At 43.2% G+C, this 23821-nt stretch overlaps 1 protein-coding gene across 1 annotated transcript; it reads right to left on the bottom strand.

The window, feature by feature from the left end:
- Positions 1-585: 585 nt before the first annotated feature.
- Positions 586-19301, bottom strand: EIF4E3 (eukaryotic translation initiation factor 4E family member 3). Its single transcript, XM_061562857.1, has 7 exons — positions 19092-19301; positions 9454-9526; positions 7927-8021; positions 7063-7123; positions 6176-6242; positions 4513-4668; positions 586-4327 (listed from the first exon to the last, which is right to left on the bottom strand). Exons 1-7 carry the CDS (start codon positions 19247-19249, stop codon positions 4230-4232), a joined length of 708 nt encoding a protein of 235 aa, XP_061418841.1. The 5' UTR covers positions 19250-19301; the 3' UTR covers positions 586-4229.
- Positions 19302-23821: the final 4520 nt, after the last annotated feature.

The following is a 23821-nucleotide window of genomic DNA, read 5'->3' as shown; positions in this document are numbered from 1 at the left end:
AAATAAATTAACCGCTCGGGTATAATTGTAGGTGGCATATGGGTGTTTGAACATAATGCGGCGCATAAGAAAAAATGGCCAGACTTGAAATCCGGTGCTACGTTACCAGAAGGCGGTGCAAGAAAGATTAATTGTTGTGCCGTACTAGGCTCGAACGTCCACGCTCGCTGGCTTCACCAAACCGCACTGACCACGGTGGTGAAGTATGGTCAAATAACCGCTACGGCTCACGAGGCCATCATCCGGCAGAAGATTGACTTACAGGCCACAAACCCAAAAGCAGACCTGTCAACCCATACGGGTTTACTCATATTCTTGTACAGACAAATTTGAATTTTCACGTCCATAAAGCAATATAGCCGTTTCAAAACGAGCAAAAATCTACTCCGTCTATTTGTGCTTCTCCCTTGTGATGGGACTTTGTATGATGACCGTTGAGCTTTAGAAGGGCACGAGGTGACCAATAAGAGTCTGAACTGGTCTGTCATACGGTAGGCACTGCTAAGGGGTTGACAGGCATGCAAAAGTGGCATGGCATTACCTTGCAATGCCCCACCACCACCACAATGACACCAAGCTGAGCGGTGCCTTTTTACATTGTAACATACCTTTATTCAGTTGTAAAAACACACCTGCGTTAACAAAACCTCGCGGGAGAAACTTGCAGTCGGCCAGTCGCAGTGCCACTCTATGGACGGTGTAACCCTGCACGAGTTCAGTACAGTAGGTCATTATATCAGTTTAACACGTGGCAGGCTTTCGCGACCAATATAATTTATAATCAACGTTTTTGGGTTAGATCGCGTTATTTATAAATGTGTCGTAACCCTCCACCACCCGACACGGCCAATCAGCAAAAAAGTGTCACGTTGACAAAAGACAAATAGTTCACTGCTTTAGCCCACCGGTGTGTTGAAGCGTGAAACCACAACATTTTCAATTTTTGAGTACGACGTTTCTGGCGAATTGCCCATGATGCTGGATGTAATTACCAGCGAAACGTCGTAATCAAAAATTGTAAATGTTGTGGTTTCACGCTTCAACACACCGGTGGACTGAAGTAGTGAACTATTTGTCTTTTGTCAACGTGACACTTGCTGATTGGTCGTGTCGGGTGGTGGAGGGTTACGACACATTTATAAATAACGCGATCTAACCCAAAAACGTTGATTATGAAGGTCATTATATCATTGTAACCTTCCCCCACCCTTTACTGAAGGCCACAAAACTGTCAATGTTAGAAAAGAAAATCTGCAGTTGCTGCCATCGTTTACAGACTATATGTTGCATGTATCATTATTCACGCGGCAAGGAAGCATCAGTGCCGGCAAGACAACTACCCCATCTTGGCAGCATGATTTATGCTCAGATCAGATTCCCTGCACTCAATAGGAACACACACACACACAGCGAAGCGTGTGACACAGGTAAAACTCGTGACAAGTCATCCATAAACATCTCAAATACACGATACAAGTAGTCAATGGCTGAGAAAACAAATGGGCCGAGCCTTATTATTTACTTGCAGATATGCTCGATTCAGTTGAACATCGGATTCTGTAATTGATGAATATGAAGAATGCTACCCGGTTGATAATTTCGATAGCTCAGGCTTCAGCAAACATCGACAACCAATACGCTTCTCATTTATGTATGTATTCACTTAAAATCTATATCATGTAAATGTTCACAGTCCCTCGAACAAAAAAATGAAAACCCAAGAGTAGATATGCACATCACAATGTGGCCAAAATAGTATTTATCTTTCGCCTGGGATTTTTGACGGCTTCTCAAAGCGGTCATTTGCCCTGGCGAGCGTTAAGGCAGCGAGGGTGTCGGTGAGGCAATACATGGGTCCTTTGGAGCTTTCACAACTCGGGAGGCGGAATGCCGAGACGGGACGCGAAGTTGCGTTCGTACGTAAACAGGAGTGCCATTTTCCCGAGAGGCAGGTGACTGTGCAGTGGCTTAGCTGGCACGGGCCCAGGTGTAAGACGTGGCCAATATCCCACCCCTATTCGTAGAATGACTCTGGCTCCTGGACGCCCTCTGGACTGTGGGGGCCCGGGGCAGTTGCACAGCCTGCGCACTCAATAACTACGCCACCGCTGTGCATCTACGGTAGAGAGGAGACCGTCCCTTGCTGCTCATGGTTGCAGTGCCATGTCTGCACTGCTGGGCAGCAAACGTGGTAGCACACGCCGGTGGGAGATTCACAATCCGCTGGCACTCTCCCACACGCGTTTGATAGTGCAACTCGTGGCCAGTGGCATAGCGTAGTTTACATGGGCCCTGGTGCAATTAATAAAATGGGGACCCCCCCCGCCCCCAGCCCACCGCCTTCTCCATATTACCAAGCACCTGGGTGCCTCCGGCCCGTGGGCCCCAGCGCAATTGTACCGCCTGCACGCTCGGTCGCTACGCCAGCACCCACGTCGTGCCCAACAACCGGCGCTGTGCACCGGCGTGGGTGGGCTGCCGATGATGGGGGCACGTGATGATTTTTTGCGCTCTGCAAGTCGTGGCCTTGCGACTCCGTTGCGTTTGATGCAGCAGCAGCAGGCGACACTGCGACGGCACCCACACTCCAGTGGAGCGAGGCTCAGTGCCATCCCACGCCGTGACAGACCCGACTTGCGCCGTACAACCTTTGCTCGTGAACACAAACTGCCAGCGTGGATGACAACTTTACACGAAGTTATGTACAAAATACACAAGGAGGCTCACTTTCAGAGAGCAATTTTAACCCATGTTCATTTGCATTCGTTAAATGTTACATGCATAGCTGCAATCTTTATTTCTTTTTTATAGAAAGAGCAATATTTGTTTAAAATGCTAAATCTATTTCATGGAAACCCGGCTTTATGAAATCAACATCATGATACTGATCCACTTCCACATGTCTTGCATGTTGTTGAAAGTCAACTCCATTCCCCTATATTATGAACTAATGCAAGATTCAAATGAATATGCACCGTGGTAGTGGTAAAGTGTGTGTGTTTAACCTTTAAAAGTTACACCAAAACATTATTTAAAAGTGAAAAGTGCTATTACTAAAGGAGAAGTCACCATCACTGAAAAAGTTGTTGATTTAGCAGATGCACGTAGCATTTACAGATCCACCTACAAACAAAGTGCAGAATGTTTTCGTCAAAAAGCTTAAATCCTTCTGCCCAGAGCTTTGTCTGTCTTTGATTACCAATACAAACTCTCTCTTGGCTGTACAAATGACCAGTCTGTAAAGCCTTACTCTGACAAACACAAAATGAAATGGTGAAGCCCCAAATAAGCATATTGACCAGATTATCAGGTTAAAGAAGTCCGGCAAATAATGTTCAGAATAAAACCACGCGTGATGTTTTGAGAGGTGAGTTATGTCAACTGAAATTAAAAGTTATGATCGCTAACACTGTTTTAAGTAATATAACAAATTATCTGTTCAATGCTAGCACCATTTCAAGCAGTGACCTCTCTCCAGGCTTTACACTTCACTATTTAAGATAGATCACCGAACGACAAAGTTGAAAACTCATCGAAAAAAAAACCATCCATACGTATTTGTTGCGCTGCATTCAACAAAGATATACAAACAGATGCCCCCTAAAGGAAAATATAACTCTCTTTTTTCCACACTACCTAACTCACTCGAAAAACTGTCAAAGTGAAATAACATCCCGGCTCAGTAAAACAATCCGGGGTTTTTTTTTTATGGAAAACTTTGACAAAAATGTGCAAAAAAAATCCTTCTTCCTCTTTGGCCCACATTTTTTTACGTGCTCCATCTTGCCTCGGCTGAAGGTGACCCAAACGCGCATCTGCGCATGACGTGAATGCAAAAAGTGGCAATGGGTTTGCGTCGGTACACGTCCCACTCGTATTAATCTGTACCACGCTCTCATCAGTACTACACCACTTAAATTGATGTATTGTTACAAAAGTGCCAATTGCTTCCCAAAATAACATCCTACGAAAATTGACACTCGGGTAAAATTTTAGTGGTCAATGGTTGTTTTTTTTTTTTGCTTCACGGTACAAATTTTGTGAAAACAAAGCAGCATCCCACGCGCCTCCATCATGTGCAGTTATGTCACACGGGACAGTTACCCCGAGCCCGCTGTGTCCGCGTGCTAGAGAGAGAAAGATAATGCATCTGTGGACGGCAGAGCGAAACATACGCGGCCAAGAACAACCGCCTCGATTCTTCTTCCTATGTGTGCGAGGCACCCATCTCACTCGTGATTCCTGTAAAAGCCTCCCCCACCGCCGCCGCCACCACCATGGTGCCTTTGTGTCCGTCCTCGCTCAAACGCATCGTGCTCTTCGTGTTCTGGTAAATCAGAAGCATGCGCGCACACACACACAGACGCACACAGTGCGACTCAGGTCACCGACCGCAAACCATGGATCGCACGGTAATGCCACTCTCCCCATTCAATCGTTTGCAAAAGAAGTTCAACATACACATACATACACAGAGACGTTCCGAACTCCACCTTTTGCGTGGTCTCTCACCTTTGTAAAAGACGCCCTTGAATCCGACAGACGGCAGGAGGGAAAAGAGCTTAGGCAGAACCGTAGCTCTGTCAGCCAAGCGGGCGTTCTTGTTCCACACTTGTATGACGTCTTCTCGCTCGCGGATACTCACGCTCACTCCGACCACTTCGTCATCTGGCCAGGGCAAAGACAAAGCCCCACCCCCCCCCCCCATATAGCCTTAACAGACTGTTGGAGTAAGTGCTTTTAGCGAGTAGCACTTATGAAGGCCGACACGGCACACAACAGGGTGTGTGGCCAGCATCGCACTCAGCCGCCTTTGTGGCGATGTTTACCAACTACACCAGTTACTCATTTCAGGCCAAGTCGACCTAGGGGAGGCCCAGGACCACTTCAGATCATTTTCACTGGAGTAGGCCGTGAGCGGGAAATTGAACTCGGGTCGCCGGGTTCATAGCGCAGTACGCAAACCACTACACTCCCGCTCCCCACTATCATCTGGCCAGGGTATGCACATATTCAGTCACCTAACGGCAAACAAAAAGCACAGCGCATGCGGATCACGTTTGCTGTTAAATTTTACTATGCCAAGGAGGGTCAAATCAATGATATTTAAGTGGCATTTAATTTCATAGCGGATCTATAAATTGATAGATTAAAATATTTGCACACTTTACATCCCCAACCGCTCCTTAACCACTCCCACCTGTCCTCCAAACTGTCACCATAACTACACCATCACTTTTAATAACCCCACTATTTTAACCACTATCATCTTATGTACAGGTTTATAATTGTTGTAAAGTGCCACGGATTAAGGCACTATATAAATCTATATGAGATCAGATGCGATATCCAATTTCCACAGCAGTCTAATCGTAAATACGACACGTTTACGAGTCAAGTTATATCCAATCTTAATCAATTATTTTATTAATCCCTCTCTACGCATCGCTCACAAAATCACCCAGAATGTGCCAGGATTCTGTCAGATCTCAAAGGCTAAGCAATTGGATGGGCGCTTACCATCCACAAAAAAGCTGTCATAGGGCTGCAAGGTGTCATGAGCAGCGGAAGGGATTTCAGTAAAATTAATTGTTGTATTGAAAGAATACGAATAGGCTTCATCCTTACTGGCAAAAATGTCCCAATTGTTGTACTGTAGTTATATGATACCACACACATATGATCACCACCTTCACAAACCCACACGGATCAGCGGCGAAGTACGGTCAAATAACCCCCGCTATATGAAGGCGATCATCCAGCAGTGGATTGACCAAAGGGCTGCACATGTACACGCACCAATGAAATGTACCAGTGTACACACTTTCATGGCTTTTTTTTATTGATAAAGTAGTGTGCATGTCTCTCTTAAAGGGGGATTTGTTCGTGTTATGAATTATGCACGACCTCTTCGTAGAGGTCAACGGTTTAATGGTTTATTTATTCTTGAGGGAAACAAGAAGCAATGCCATACATATCCCTCTTTAATGTCTCTCAATTACTCAAAAATTAATTGGAAGTTACCACTTAACGAGTATTATATCATGACCCCCACGGATGACTCTTAATCCACATTAGGCAAAAGCATAAACGACCATTTGGCTTTGTTAGTGGACTCCTCGGTGACATGGGACTCAAGCAAAATCGCCGGGTAAGTACGAACGGCGCTCATTACCCTTTTCGCAACTGTCGGAAAACTGCTCCCCGATCGTCGCCAGCAACAGTTCCTTCCACACAGTGATCTGCGCAACAGGGCACACGCAAGCATCTCATGAGGCGCGTCGTGACGTCAGCCTCAGCTCCAGAGCTGGGCGGTCTCACAGGCATCGAGTATCTCTTTAATTCTAGATTTGAAGCTTTCGTGACTGCAAGGATTCATACTCTTAGTTCTTTCGGTAAAGTAACGTAGGTAAAAAAATGAAATTAAAATTAATTATTGTTTTATTTTTATTAATTTTAATTTCATTTTTTACCTACGTGACTTTACCGAAAGAACTAAGAGTATGAATCGAGTATCTCCCCCAACGAACCACTTACAAGCAGACGGTGCCCCCCCGCCAATCTGCGTACAACCACAGGGTGCCCCAACAAAACTGCTGACAATCACACAGTCCTCTCATTGAATAACGTACCACCCCACAAACTACTTACAACCATAGGGTCCCCCCCACAATCCATGCACAATCAGGGGATGCACCCCCACAATTTAAAGGATCAAACTTTTTTTATTTAACAGGTAAGGCCCACTGAGCTGTATAGCTCTTTTTCAGAAGCAACCTGGCTATGACAAATGATAGCTCAACGAAGCAGGCAAATACTCTAAAAGCATGTGGATACTAAACGTGGAGGGAAAAACTGGAGGACCTGGAGAAAAATCCACGCAACCACGGGGAGAGAAAACATGCAAACTCAAAATATACAAGCGTCACCACGGTCGGGATTGAGCTCCTGCATACCAGATGAAGTAGTTCAACATCTCGTCGGCGTGGCATCCACAATCACAGGCTGGATCCCCACAAACTACGCTCAAGTAGAGGGAGCCCTCCAGCAAAACCCACTTACCGTCTGCTCTTTGGTACATTTCATCTTCCAAATGCCTCCTCCACAATTACTTGGATCTTCCCTACAGGCACAGAAGTCGGGACACAAGAAGAATGTCGGTCATCCTAAAGAGGGTTGCAGCCTGATAGGGCAAAGACTGACTCAGGCTCACAAAGGGAAAAGGAAGTCAATAAAAGAAGCGTAGTTGCACTGTAATTTTTAAAAAATACACGATTAATAAAAACACACACACACGCTCAGTGTATTGGGTTTTAGACTACAGCTAAGCATTATGCAATGGTTGGTTTAATGGGGTGAACTCGGAATTTTAGGATGCATGGGTTCATGGATTAACAAAAATTATTCTTCACTCTCACGATTGATGCAACGGATGGTTACCGTGTACTTTTGACGCAAATACACTGACTGTAAATCGGATCACACAAGAGGTGCTACAGTTGGCACAAAGTACAAATATCGTGGCATGAGCGTCATCATTTTGTTTATCTTTTAAACCAAGATTGAAAGTCCATCTGTCTGTAGGCGGAGGTCAAGACAACTCCCGTAAGAATTATCAAATATACATTTGTATAAAGTCGCGTTATTATTCGGGACTTACCCTATTGAAAACTGGCCAAAGTAAATCAAAGCTTTGAAAAAAATCTGGGAGACAAAAAAAACTGAACTAAAACGTTTTTTTCTACTCAGCGTCTGTGCCCTGGAGGCTGAGGCATCACGTGCCTGCCCTCTCCATGACATCATGACGTCTGACATCTCGTTGAGTGGCTTGGAATTACGCTCAAGCATTACAGAATTCACGTGCATGCAGAATTTTCTTCCTCGGTTTTTACATCACAGCACCGCGGGTGAGATCCCAGCACCCACCAAAGGGGCTGGCGCTCCCCGCGCATCAGGTGGTACGTGCAGCGAACAGGCAGCGACTCCACGGAAGGGATGTTGTTGTACACGCTCCAAAACCCCTACAAAAGAACGAGGCGAACAAAGAATCCAACGCAGACTCAAAACACGAAGTACGTGCGGCCCTTTTGTCAAACCACTGCTAAATGGTCTCTCCCAGCTGCGTCACTCATGCGCGTTGTTGAGCCATACTTATATTGTACCTCCGATTAGCACGGTGGGCTACATACAGTGCAAAAGTTCAACAAACAAACATGCAAACATACGCGTTGGTGAAGAGGGGAGGACCAGGACTTGTTCAGATATCGCTCAACACTGACGTTAGCTGTGACCAGGAATTGAACTTAGATTGATAGATTGAATAATGCAGCGAGCCAGTGCTCCGTCCCAATACAGTAAAACCTTGGATTGCGAGCATAATTCGTTCTGGAAACGTGTTCGTAATCCAAAAACTCGTATATCAAAGCGAATTTGCCCATAAGAAATCATGTAAACTCAGATGATTCGTTCCACAACCAAAAAATACGGTATTCATATAAAAAATGATTAATACAAAATACCTTTTAATATTTGTATTATTTAAATTTAATATAAAGTAATCTAATTAATTAATTAGATTTAATCGTGGCTGATGTGAGGGAGAGGAGGGTTATTGTGTAGGACGACTTTCACTTGCAGTACAGTTACTAAAGAGCAGAACGCACACACTCGTGGTCACAACACTATAATAAACAGTATACGCTCGCATGAATGTTGACTATACGAGTGAGTCACGCCGACTGAGACCGAGCATGGGAGAAGATTACCCACAATCCCGCAGCGAGAGAGAGAACCATCGGCTCAGTTGTCATCACGTGACGCTCGGCAGACAAAGCGTATACTGTACTTACTAAAGTACTCGTATTGCAAGACCTCGCTCGTTTATCAAATTAATATTTATTTTAAAAATTTGCTCGTCTTAAAAAACACTCGCAGACCAAGTTACTCGCAATCCAAGGTTTTACTGTAAATGTAAAATTGCATTGTGTGTAATGCAGCAGATTCACACACGTTAACAGCAGCAGTGTTACACAACAGGCACATCTGCAACATTACGGAGAAGACAAGCTGGCTAACCACGGGGTACACAGAGCCTCCGTTTTGTCAGGGGACATGACTGTTCAAAGGTGTACACAAAAACATGGAACGGACCAATGTATGCACACGCTGCACTGAGTGTGCGAGCATTCACCCAAAATATATCGATAAAAAATCTATAGTTATATAATTGTACTGGCTTGGCCTGGAAGAAGTGTCTCAATAAACACTCACAGTGTAATCCCTGTTCACTGGGGACTCGGAGGTAAGGAATGAAAGGGAAGCTATTCTTAAACATGAAAACTCTGCAATAGCAAAAACAAAGTCATAAACAAGCTAGGTCACGTTATTCTTGTACAAGGGATATTATTAATCAATGAGCTGGTGCCCTCCGTTTATTTTTTAATCCGAACTCACCTCCACCGAGCGAACTGTGTATATTTTCTTCAGATTGGATTCATATTCGGTTACCGTTATCCCACGAACAGACCTAAAAAACACATGACAAAAAACACAAATCTTGAACATCTTGAATGAATTGTAACGGTTCAAAACGGGGCAGTAAATTGCCGTTGTGACAACAACTAGTAATACAAAATATTTGAATTGCGAAAAAAAACTATGTAGAATTGTGAGTGATGTTGCCAGCTGGGAAATGCCTTCATTCAGCAGTGGATTGACCATGGCTGTTGGGATGCTGATGAAGTGTTATTCTTGACAATGTTCCCATTTTCAAACAGCAGAGGGCAATATGCACTTGCAATGTGAATCTGAGAACATTACATCGGCAGCTTTAATTTATGAGCAAATTAGAATGCAAATGAACAGTATTTATGAATTGAGCATTACTCATAACATTGTTCAACTTAATGACCTGAAACATACACATTCACCAACGACTATATATTACTGCTATGAGCAGGTGCACAATTTTCATGCTCAATTCATGGTTTAAAAGCGCTGCAAACCAACAATTCAATGTTATGCTTCACTCTCTAATCATATTTATATTTACTACAGTTACATGCATTAGTTTTTTTGTTTTCCATAAACATCACTGCACTTCTCTACCATGGCATGGCTTTGACATTCTTACTCTAAGCGACAGTGCAATGAGTCATAAGCACATCAAAACGTTCCGCAACTCTCCACACGACACTTCGTGACCGTCTCAACAACAAACCAGACACACGCGGTGCCCTCACCGTACGGAATGAAAGGCGCAGCACATTACCGCCAGCCAGCCTCCGTCACTGAGCTGCGTGTAATCCAGGGTTAATTGGATTCCTCGGACTCGTTCACACTAAACCTGTGTCATGCCACCAGTGGAAAACCACAGGACTTAACACCAATCTCTTTTGCCCACCGATATATAATGCCAGTGGCGGGAGTGGAAAGGCGGTTAGCATGCTGCGTTGTAAACCTCTAAACTTGAGTTCCGATTCCTGGCCATGGCTAACATTTCAACTGGTCCTGGATCCATCACCCGCTTCACCGACCCCACACTGACCAGGATGGTCAAACAACCTCCGTGGCAAGCACGATGGCGTGCGGAGGCCTTCATCCAGGAGTGGACTGACAAGGCGTTGTGAATTATTATTATTATTGTGATTATGATGTCGCCCCGACTGGGTCCAGGCCCACTTACAGTACGTACACACCCGGAATGGGACGATGGATCCATTCATTAAAGAAAGATTATTATTCTTAATATACATGGATCAAATTGGGAATATTACAGATGGATAATTACGAAACTTACTCAAATTAGATTGGAACGTTTTTGTAGGCAAATGGTACAAACAATACCAACGAGACAGGTAAAAAAATAAGATGGAAAATAGGCGATGGACAATACAGGCAAAAATTAAGACGCAAAAAAAATACTCGCATGCCCAATACACAAAGACAAAGATCCCCCATATAGCCTTAACATACTGTTGGGGCAAGTGCTGTTAGCGAGCACCTATGAAGGCTAGAACAGCACACGAGGGGGGTGGGTGGCCAGCACCACGCCCGACCGCCTTAGTCTCCCGAGTGGCAATGTTTACACAGTTGAGGCTGAGCCGACCTAGGGGAGGCCCAGGACTGGTTCAGATAATCGTCACTGATGTTGGCCTTGAGCGGGAATCGAACCCGGGTCGCCAGAATCGTAGCGAAGCGCGCTGACCGCTACACTACCGCTCCCCACTACACACACACACAAACAACCCACAACACAATTCAACAAATACGACTCCGTATTAGTTGGGGTGAGAAGTTCAATGGTAAAATGCTATTCCAGTCACTGCTCAAGGCCACGGGGCCAGCAGCGTGCATTGTAGAGAGCCAGACCACATGTGCAGGGAATCAAACATGGAATGTTCCACTTTGTCGAGGTTGTTAAGTATTGGACACGCACGGTCCAATTTGGTTCAAATTAAGATAATCAACAAATGTATCCCTCAAAAATACACATCGAGACAGATGTAAAAAGAAACAATATTAAACCACATTGGCTTTGACTGGCACACGGTCTATAAAAAAAAATTCAGGCCAGATGCTCGTCATCATTCCTGTCAATTGGTGGACCTGGCAGCTACAAAATCCACTTCTCATTGTTACTTTCCTCACGTCTCACAAAGTCACACAATCCATCCAAATCCCGAACTGATTTCATCATTCCATCTCCGCAGCAGATGCTCACTCTCAGCTGTGCTCCCTCCTTCGGCTTCCACTCTGTCACTAGCCTCGACCACACCGGCCATCATCCCCCCTTCTAGTGACCTGTCCTGCCCAATCCCAATTACTTTTATTAACGGCCAACACGATGTCAAACCTATGTATATTCTCAAATTTATGTTTCAATGTTATTTCAAGGGTGCACCTCCGCATGCCTCTGCACACCTTTCAGCTTCTGGTCCATTTTCTCTGTCCGTGTCTATATTTCTGACCTGTTACGTCACGGCGGGTAACATGCAACGATTAAAAAAATAAAAAGCCTAGATTTTTTTTGTGACCAATTCCTCCTTCGAAATAAGGGGCACGAATTTTTTTTTACAATGTGATGTGGCGGCATACACGAGTGCATGGAATATACCCTGGGTATTGCACGTTCACTCCCACAAAAATACCTCGCACGTAACAATGCAACATCGCCCCAATAAGCGAACTCACGCTGCGCCAGAGGAGCGGCCTCGCCGGTGTGCAATTCAATTTGCGCAAAATGTTTGTTTAAAAATAAACTAAAAAACACTGGCTGCTGGTTACAGCCGAAGTCAATGCCACACAAGGACATTAGCACAAACTATTTCCTGTTTGGATGATTGGAAATCGTCTGATGCGTCCACACGGCTGCATCGGTAAAAATAAATCAAACTAACAAGTGTAATTCTGTAGGTAACCGCACACAATTCCGTTGAGTATTGTGCTAATGGTGTGTGAATCCACATCTCAAACTAAACAACACTCCTCAGAGCGTAGACTTTAATAGCACGAGATGGATGCCAGCGACTATTGGCCTGCTTAAATACCGCTGCTACACGACACAGCATTTGAAATATAGTACAGTACTCGATTTTTAAAAATATATATTATTGTTATTGTACTTGCCATTCCTGCATTACATGGCTGTATAAATTAAGAAAACTTTTTTTTGGAACATCGATAACAGTTTAAAAGAGCTCGACAGGTGAGAAGTGTAATCACGCTCACCGGTCATGCTCCATCCACTGCTGGGCATCACAATAGGGAAATGACATCTAGAGTTCTAATGAGGACTACGATATCATTAAATTTGCACTGGTAGAATGTTTATACTCTTTGGTTCTTTCGGTAAAGTCACATAGGTGAAAATTTTATAATAAAAATAAAATTTTAAATGAAAATAACTAAATTTAATCACGACGTTTCGGGCGCAACACAAGCGTCCATCATCAGGTGGGGACAACCACAGCGAGAAAGCGATCGCTGGAGTATGACGGACGCTTGTGTTGCGCCCGAAACGTCGTGATTTAATTTCGTTATTTTCATTTTTATGTAAAAAAGTATTTTAATCATTATTATTTATTTATTTCACCTACGTGACTTTACCGAAAGAACCAAAGAGTATATATGGATCCTTGCAGTCATGACAACTTCAAATCTAGAATGGTACAATTTTCTCATCCACATTTACGCACTTTTAGTTCTCCAATTAAATTTTGTGGAAAGCATTATTTAATGTCGCTGCGAATAACTTTGATGAGAGCGTATGTCCTTGTCCACGCACCTCTTCTGCCAATGTATTTTGTTACTTTCTTCGTGCAATCTCGGTAAAGCTGACCCATCCTTGCGACCTGAGGTGAGTAATGTATGTTTACATACACTGCACGTTTCATATTCAGAAGTGAAAATGTGTTGCTCGTGTTCCAATTTACTCACAGAAAAACTACAGCTGCTGTTCGCGATCAAAGTGTGTCGATAAACAAAAGAACACATGAATGGCAGCAAACTTCGTTTGTAACAAAATTCAGAATCCATTCACATTCCTGGTGATAAGTGCACAACTATCCAATATTATATCTCAACAAATAATGTGCTGATGCTGCACGGGGCAGTGGTGCACCAGCCAAATTAATGTAAAAAGACTCAAAACATTCGTCTATAACATTGTCTTAAAAGGAAAATATATATAGTCATACCTCGGTACACGACCGCTTTGGAATACGTCGAATTTGGTATACGTCGTGTTTTGACGAGAAAAAAATGTCTTGGGATACGACGCGCTTGCTAGAACTTGTATAGGTCGGGATGAGTCACCGCGTACCCGTGTAGACCCCGTTAATGACTCCTCTTCCTCACCACCATCCTCGAAGGCTATCAACTCCTCTCAGCAAGGTAAAGTGATGTTAAATTTTATTATTTAAATTTATTTACATTTATTTCTGCCTTTATTTTAATTTATGTATACATTTTAGTAATAAGCCATATAAAATATCACTTCTTATACTCTGGAACGTATTATTTCCTTTCCCTTTATTTCTTATGGGAAAAATTCGTTTGGTATACGTCATTTTCGGTATAAGTCCTACCTTCTGAAACGAATTAACGACGTATACTGAGGTACCACTGTATATCAGTGACGTTTTAGGCAATGGTCCTTCTTCATAGCAGATCGAATGAATGACACGGTATCTAAGGGAGTTATATGACCTCTCGTGAACAAGCCCACACACAGAACATCTCAGAAAATAATTTTTGGCCCCAAAAAAACACAACCATGCTGCCTTTTTCCTGCCGGAAACGCACAGTGAATACAAAAATCCATTCACGCTGCTTGCCCTGGTAACAGCTGCTGCTTTTGACGTCCCGTAGTTGCAGATTAATAGGTCGGCGTGATTGCGAGTTTAACCACCCATCGTTGGCGGCACAGACATACGACTCTGGCAAGCAGCAATTGAGCCAACTGAAACTGAGTAATCAGCATTTCATAATCACTTTACTGTAGGTCACAATAACAACAGTAGCAATGCAAGTCATACAAGGCACTCCCGAATGCAGCCAAGTACTCTGCTGTAAGCAACCTTGATTCCAAGAAAGATCAATAACATTAAAATTCTGTCTCTAATCACGTGTAATGGTTCCATCGTCCTCCCTATGGCCTATCGTTTGTGAATTTACCTGTTATCAACCTATAGTTGCTGTTTTCGTGCTCTCATCCCTGCTATGTCTGCAATAATTGGTGTGCTATGTTCTTAACATTTGTATAATTCTTTACCTAATACGTTTTCAGGGTTCTGCGTAAATCTTTGGTTTGGCCTTTCGCATCCCTTACAGCTCGACCTCCTCTTCTTCATCATCATCACATCTTGTGTATCAGAAGCCCGTTACCAAATTGCATTTGTACCCTACCCCACACTTCCAATATACTGTCCATTCCCATGCCAATCATTTAATTATTGGTGACATCTATTTCATCATTTTGCTTCTCTAGGCATTTGAAAACTAGATGTTGTTTATTCTAAATTCTTCTATCTACTGACCAATATTCGTGAGGTTGTCTTTGTTTTGTCGTGTAATTATTTCATAACAATCAGTGTATACTTCCGCAGACACTAGATGGATTGTTGCACTACGAGAGAACACGAGGGATGGCTTTGACTTGGGAACTCCATTCAGCAGTGGAAAGATCGTAGAAATCATACCACATACAGTTTTGAAGCAAAAAGTGACATTCGTTTATTTTGTAGATAAATTAATCATTAAACATTACACGACACAAAGTTAAAGTACGTGCTACATTATTAATTGTTACACAAAGCTCACAAGGTGACATTTTGGTCATATTCCAGATGGTAGACTTGTCGGCGAGACACTAGGAGGGAATTTTTACTCCAAAATAAACTTACCGTCCTTGGAAAGTGCATTTGTCATTTTCTGTATATTGGAATGGTGCATGGCCTTGACAGAATGCCTTTAATCTCCTTTACACAAACAGCTCGGTGGGAGAACAATTACATTATAAGGATTACATAAATGCTCAGGCCATGACGATGCTGTAATATCACTTTTTGAAAAAGGGATCAGCAATTTTAGGCCCGATAAAGATCCTGAAAGGCTTCTTTGAATACTTTGGGAAATTACTGAAATGAATGTTTAAACAAATGTGTGAGCACTGACTATTTAGAATAACTAGCCACATTATACATATAAAAGCCAATGCAATCACAATGCGAATTTACCATTCGTAGATTTACATAGCTCGGATGTTAACATCAACATAGATTCCCAACGCTTGCATGTACAGAGAAGACTTTCCTCAAAGCCTATGCTCATAGCCTGGTTAGTACATTGATGTATGACCACCATGTACACTAAAGTTGTCATAGGGCTTGTCGGGCTCTGTGGCTAGTGTTAGAGGGCAGAGCAGGGTAATACGTTGGTACAATACTCCGATGCTCACCGTCTATACTCCCAACCTTGACCAACCCACACTGACCAGGGTGGTATTGACAAATAACACCCAGAAATGAGGCCCTCATGCAGGAGTGGATTTAGAAATGGGCCCTACATGTATAGTATATAAAATGTAGGGCACCGTGATTTACCAGTAATTTCATATTTGTTAGATGGAAAACATGTACTCCAGTTTATTGTAACATTCATAATTGAGTGTTATATGTAATCAAAGTGTATAACACTGCACTTATTACATAGTCAAAAAATACTTGTAAAAGTACGTGCCAAACACACCACGTACATCATAAGCTTATCATTTCAAGTAGTCGAATGTAAAAAAGCAATTTCAGAAACTAATTGAAAATAATTCTGGTGGATGTGGCTTTTTTAACGTAGAGAATAGCATTGAGGACTAAAGGCATTATGCAGCTTCAATGCAATTTGCAGCGTCATGTAATTTGATCTCAAATACCCCCTAGGTAAAATTAGTTGAGAGTGCTATATCATCATCACCAGGGGCATGCCGGTCGACATGACATCCCTACGCAACAGGGAACACTTTCTTTTCTCTAGACTCCACAACCCAGCTCAACAAATAAGTCATCCTCATCCTAGTCAACTAAACCAGGACAACTTATTTATTCATGTATTTATTCCTTGTCCCTTTCTCCTTTCCCTGGTACAAGAAAAGCCAAAATAAACTTCCATGCGGCCTCACTCATCACGTAAATGCAGTATATGACATTCCAGACATTTTCAATCCATCAGCGGATGAACACCTACGCATGGCATGTCAGTCATGGGGTTTATTTGGCCATAACTTCGCCATGCTGGTCAGTGCAGGTTAGTGAAAGGCCAGGACCAGTTCCGATATCCCTCGCCGATTTTTTTTTTGCCGTGGCCGGTAATCGAACTCGGGTCTCTGGGTTCATAGCACAGCGCGCTAACCACTATTCCACCCTTGTTCAACATGTTGGGGGGATACGGTAGGCAACAAAAAGGATACATTTTTGGAAAATGTCTATAGTATAATGTATGACCATAGTGCCACTGAAAAGCCCAATGGTCAATGGGCTCACCCCAAAGCCCGTGTGGTTGAAAAGTGTTTCCTTCCCGCTCCGGTAATATATTCAGGCTGCTGGAAAAGTTAATTTAAAAAAACCCCACAATGCCTTTTTTAAAGAAAGCCATCGTGTGCGTGTGTCACCGTCCTAATCCCGAATGTTGAACATTGTAAACTCAATAACAGCCAAGCCCCGTCTGCCTTTCAGAGTAGCTTACCTTGAGTGCTCTGACCTGCTTAATTTGAGGCCACGCAACACCAATAACAACCAAACTCAGTTAATCACTTTTGTATATTTTGAATAACAATTTAAGTATTCGAAATTGTGTCACTGTTATGAAAGACATCATACTCTGACAATGCTGATTACAAATGGCCATGATAGTTTACGACCTAACTAAACTCTTTTTTTTTATTTTACAATGTAAGGCCCACTGAGCTATATAGCTCTTATTCAGAAGCGATCTGGCCACAAATGATAGCTCAACGAAGTGACCTACATACACTGCCGCCATAAAAGTTTTATGAACTCTACTTTTATCACATACACATTCAATTTATAGCCAGATGACAGACCACTGACACAAACGCCTTTATTGAATGGGACACCATTGACCCTTAAAACATCACAAGAGATAATACATACTCTTAGGTTTTTCGGTAAAGTCACGTAGGTAAAAAATAAAATTAATAAAAGAAAAAAAATCACGACGTTTCGGAGGCAACACGAAACGTCGTGATTTTTATTTCACTTTTATTAATTATAATTTTATTTTTTACCTACGTGACTTTACCGAAACAACCTAAGAGTATGAATCCTTGCAGTCACGAAAGCTTCAAATCTAAAGAGATAATATCTTCGGCTTATTCAGTATCCTCAATGCTACACGTACACATCTTTCAATCCACGACTGGGCCAGTGCTTCACCCACGCTATGCGGGTCGTGTTGCCCTATTTGACCATTCTTCACCAGTGCGGGTTTATGAATGTGGGAAGCAATAGACGATTTAGCATAAGCAGATCACGACGGCGTTGCTGTGATATCAACCCACGTACCCCCCCCCCCCCCCCCCCAGAGTATATAACAGGCTGATTGTAAACGGTGGTTCCCCGAGCACTGTACACACTGGTCAAAACTTGTTTTACTTTCTGATATATGACCATATCCGACGGACTCAAGTTCCGTTTAATGGGTTTTCATGGGGAAACCCACAAACACGCATGGGTCGGTTAACACGTAGTATAGGGGCGACCACATATTTTCCATAAGTTGTTTTTCTTTGGGTTAGATCGCGTAATTATGTGTCGTTAAACCCGCCACCACACGACACAGCCAATTGTTAAAGGTTTGTCACGTAAACAGAACGTGCCAAATCGTCACTCGCTGTGTCGGGTGGTGGCGGGTTTAGCGACACATTTATAACCCCCCCAACCCCATATATTATGGACGCATTAAATTTGGATGTAAAGCTTTCGTGACTGCAGGGATTCATATTCTTGGTTCTTTCGTGACTTTACCGAAAGAACCAAGACTATAGACGCATTCATCTTCTTGGTTCTTTCGGTAAAGTCACGTAGAAGGTTTTATTTTTATTCTTTTATTAGAACCTAGAAGATGAATTCCTGCAGTCACGAAAGCTTTAAATCGAAATATGGACGCATTGTTTCTCATTTTACAGCCAGGCTACGAGGAAACTTGTAGCAAACTTCACACGTAGAATGTTTCAACGACAAAACTAGACTTAACATTTAATTTCAGTCACAACCACAATACATCTCCGTTGGCGTCGCGCCAATGGATGGTAGCGGCGCAACATTGACCACAACTTTGGAACTTTTCTTTTTGATCTCACGAACGAAGCTTCAAACTCGCGCTGGGCAAGCGCAGACACGTAGACCACAATGCCATGAAACCCCCTGTCGCTTCCGACTTAAAACAACGGCGACTACGACGACAGGACAGACTTCGGTGGCGATCGAGGCCCCCGATCGTTGTGGGAGGCGAGCGGGCCGGGGGGTGGTGGTGGTGGGTGGTGTTTGGGAGGCCCAGGCAGAGGAAGATGCCCCCCGTACCTGTCCAGCCAGAAGGTCCACGGCGAGTTGAGGGGCACTCCTTCCTCAACGATGCCGTCCAACACGATCATGTCGTCCGCGTCTCCGTGCTGCTGCTGTTGTTGTTGTGGTGGCCTGTCGGCGGCTATCACCGTCGTCACCGCGGCCGCTTCGTCCATTGCTATGCGGTCCCGACAAGCGGTGGTGGTGGTGGGGGGGGAGCCGCCTCCCTCCTGAAACTCATACATCGGATAGACGGCGCGAGTGACCGGCCTCCAATGGGAACGCGCGGTCGGCCGTCACGTGCGGCAGCGGCAGCCAATGAGCGCGGGCGATCCGCGCGTGCGCGTTACGGAATCTGATTGCGAGCGCGTCGGGCACTGCCGCGAACAGCTGAGCGTGACGTCACGGCCGCGGTGACCTGCCGAGCCCCCGGGACGACAACACGCGTATCGATTCCTAGATTCTAGCCCGGCACGATTAGAAACAAATAATCGATTCCCTACCGTAAGCAACGCAGGCGTGGAATCGATTCTCTAGGTGGGACCAAGCGATTCGATTCGCCTGTTGAGAGAGGTATTTGTTCAGAAAGAATAATTAGGGTGGAGGAATCCGAAGCGCTATAAAGCTCTTTGTTTCTAAAATGTCCAGTAGGGGCGGCTCAGAACGTTACAACTACAAACAAAACAGAAACACAATAGGAGTGCAAAGTACAGGAAGGGTAAACAAATCACTTAAAATAACATACAAATGAAACTAAACCATTTTTTTATATTCTTGGTTCTTTCGGTAAAGTCATGTAGAAGGGAAATAATAAAATAATATTAATATAAAAGAATAAAAAAAATCCTCACGACGTTTCGACTGCAACACGAGCAATCATCATCAGGTGACTTTACCGAAAGAACCAAGAATATGAATCCCTGCAGTCACAAAAGCTTTAAATCAATTTTTTTATCTTAGCAGGTAAAGCCATACCTGTCAACCCATACGATTTACCTGTATTCTTGTACAGGGAAATTTGAGTTTTCATGTCCATAGGGCGTACAGCCGTTTCAACATGGGCAAAACATGTTTGTGTCTATTTGTGTTTCTCCCTTGTGATGGAACTTTGTAGGGTGAACGTTGAGATTTGTAAGGGCACAGGGTAACCAATAAGGTTTGAATCGGTCTGTCATCAGGTAGGCAATGATAAGGGGTTGACAGAAATGATCGTTCAACAAAGTGGCTTATCGTGTGGAAATGTATAGCAGCTAAATAATCTTAATGCATAGGTACGGGCTTTGTGTTGCGGACAGCGGTAGACTGAAGAGATGAGATAATATAACGGAGATCAGACCACGCATGGAGACGGTGGGTAAGAGAAGATAGAGGCAGCACAGACGCTGCAGTCCATATCTGATAGCGAGCTTGTTGGCCCATCCTAGGACGGAAGCTGCAATATTTACGAAAAAATTGAGCAGAGTATAATTGCATCTTGTGTAAATTTAATGGCGGTGAATCTTGCACGAAAGTATGTCATCAAACACATCACTGCATTTCACTGTAGCACTGTATTTAACTGACCTTCAATTTGTTCAAATTCACTGCTCTGATACTTTATTCTCTTTTGCTTTCGGTCGCTGGGGTTGAAATAAATTGGAATTTGATACAATATCTGGAAAGTCACCGAGAAATGTCTATTTTACCATCATGTAGAAGCATAAATTAGACTTACCTTTTGTCTCAAGTGCTGAAGAAATAAATGACACCAAATCCACTTTGTTGCTGTGTAGAATTATTTATTAGATTCACTTTCAAGAAAGAAACGTCAAACTTAAAGCGAATTTGCGAAAAAAAATATTTCCGCTCGACCTTCTGCGTGAATGTAAAAAACCACCCGCTCATGAATATTAATGACGGGAGGTGCGGCATGTAGAGTGACGTCACGTGCGTTACACACAGATATTCTTGGCTCATTATAGTAGGAATTCAAAGGAGACAGTACTAGATAGACGTAACTATACCAAACATAAGAGACACTTAGAGCGAGCCTGAACAAACCGAGACATAACGTACACACGCAGTACAAATGAGAAGGTACAAACAAAAAAACACATTACAAACAAGACGATGAAGAACCCATCATTGAATTTTGACCCTGAATCGTGACTAAAAACCAAATAGCCTAAGAGAAGACGAGGGATATATTATTATTTGCCAAAGACTTAAGTTAACGTTTCGTGCCCCTAACTTTCCTGCTGTTTTTTTAAGCGTTGCACAAAACATTGAGCAAGCTGGTTGCCTCTGTTTTTCATTTACAATTATTGAGCTATTTCAGTCAATCGCGACCCATCGTCTGAATCGAGTACAGACAGGACTGAGATAGATGTCCCGAGATTTGACTACCTTCCCATCCCATCTTTCCTGGACAGCCCAGCCCAAAAGTATGGGAATTAAACAGGCGATGTAGGAAGACGCCTGCCTACACGACCGTTTGAAATGGCAACAAGTTGTCTGGTGATGTTCCGTTGGCAGTGGTGTACACGGACAATTATTGTAACAAAAAAACTCAAGACACTCAATTAAATTGAAATAGACAATGTTTTGGGTATGTCATATGATGAAGGGTCATTGCCCGAAACGTCACCTATTATATATTTGGTTTAACACGTAGGTTTTCGCGATATATTTGTTTTACAAAGTTCCTAGTTGCAGACCCTGATTCAATTTCACAATCGTTACAGTTGATGATAAATGGGATAACAGACAAAAAACACTTTTGTAAGCGACATTACTGCATTGAAGTTGCACATTAATTTTCAATTTAACGGTCTGTTGTACTTTTGGGACACACCTTGCTATTAAGGATATTAAGACTAGCTCTGTTATCCCCTACATACTATCTCGTAGAAATGCTGAGCAACCTGAGGCAATGCCAATGTCCATAACCAAGCGCGTATTCGCCAATCCTCCATGAAATATCCTCCACATTTCAACTTGTCTGTACGCAATGAATCTGTATTTAACCGCCAGCATCAAACATCCTACACAGATGGAAATTGGCAATAGTCCACAACTGGGGTCACCCCAATCTCACTCAAAACCATAGACCGCAGAATACGCACTGCCTGCTTAAATCATTGGCTGGCAGCAATGTCAGATATTCACCAGTCTGCACCTGATTCCGTCCAGACTCATTCACCAACCTCGACAGGACCAGATACACGTTGTTGGTCAACTACCAACCATACGAAAGAAGCAGGCTGGTGCCAATATATTAGCTCCTTTTAAACATGGTATTATTACATTCTATTATTTTAAGGCTGTTATTAATATGCCATATTCATGCTGTTATTCCTAGCTATTGAGGCTGATAATTATAGCTACTATGAAGATAGCACACTTGGCTCAATTTTAAGACTGGCACTATCAGCTCCCTGAAGGCATGTTCTATTAATTATTAAGGCTGGCACAATGAGTTATTAATGCTTGCTTGGCACGCGATGTGATGATGTCAAAAGCAACAAGCCTTCATCCTCATGTTCATTACACCACTGCAGAACCTGCTCATTTTAATCTGAACCAACTGAGAAGAACTCCACCTCCACTGGAGTTAAGTCCTTTGCCAGGAATTGTTCCTTTGTTTTGAATGGATAGTGCCGAGTGAGTTAAACACTATACCTCCACCCTCAACACCCCCCCCCCCACACACAAACATTTAAAATACACCCACACCATCGCTCTCAAATCTGTGCCATTTACCAATGCATTCAACAAAAAATACCCTATGAACAAAGCATCTTGAATAAACCGGAGCTTGTCGGACAGATCTCGAGAAGCTAAGCAGTTTAGAGCCTGGATAGTTTTTGGATGAGTACGGTTGGCAATGTACGGTGCGAAAGAAGTTCAACAACAGCTCGCAAAGCAAGCTGCGAGGCTATGTTGTGGGCAGCAAATCAGTGCCGCTACATCTTTTGTTGTTCGACTTTGCTCCAACGTGGAATGCCTCTCCACTTCCACCCACCCGTACTGACCAGAGTTGTGAAATATGGCCATTGCCGGCATCAGGTTTACATATTTTCTAAATTAGACGATTACACCGCAAATGACTCAATTGGGATAATACGCATAGCAATTATCGCCCACTACTGGCAGACTAAGGCCACATGTGACCTGAAAATGAGACTATCCTGGTCTCTCGAGTTCTCACCTGGTTATAAATAAACTAGACTATTTTTATGGCAGCAACATGCAAACTTGTGGCCCTTTAATTTGTGACGCTGCAACTCGCTTTGGTGGGCAGTCAACAGAAGCGACCATCCTAGTCCCGCCATGAACACGTGGAAATTCACCATTGGAACCTCATTTGCCAGTAAAAAAAATATAATTGTTTTTTTTACCCTTCTATCTGGCAACAAAACTGACACCTTTTTTACGAGGTGTCATGTTTGCATAGACCACAATACCTGCAGTCATAATGTAAAAAAGAAACATAACTCTGATAATGTATGCACTGTTCTTGAAGTTGATTGGTCCACACCCAAGACAGCTTTCCTTAGAGCCTAGTCTCACATGGGTTGGACCAGATGACGCCAAAAGGCTCTAAGGAAAGCTGTCTCGGGTGTGGACCAATCAACTTCAAGGACAGTGCATACATTATCAGAGTTATGTTTTTTTGTTTGCATTATGACTGCAGGTATTGTGGTCTATGCAAACATGACTCCTCGTAAAAAAAGGTGTCAATTTTGTTGCCAGATAGAAGGGTAAAA

The sequence above is a fragment of the Lethenteron reissneri genome, chromosome 30 (assembly GCF_015708825.2).
Source record: "Lethenteron reissneri isolate LAM-NWPU_2019-01 chromosome 30, ASM1570882v1, whole genome shotgun sequence".
In the NCBI taxonomy this organism is placed as follows: domain Eukaryota; kingdom Metazoa; phylum Chordata; class Hyperoartia; order Petromyzontiformes; family Petromyzontidae; genus Lethenteron; species Lethenteron reissneri.
This window is presented reverse-complemented; position numbering and strand designations above follow the sequence as displayed.

Bases quoted from the DNA above. Each gene is read 5' to 3' on its own strand.
- EIF4E3 (XM_061562857.1), bottom strand. From the start codon at position 19,249: ATGGACGAAGCGGCCGCGGTGACGACGGTGATAGCCGCCGACAGGCCA. The intron at 9,527-19,091 runs GTACGGGGGGCA...TGTGTTTTTTAG, and splicing joins TGGACCTTCTGGCTGGACAG to GTCTGTTCGTGGGATAACGG. The intron at 7,124-7,926 runs GTGGGTGCTGGG...CTGTGCCTGTAG, and splicing joins GGGGAGCGCCAGCCCCTTTG to GGAAGATCCAAGTAATTGTG.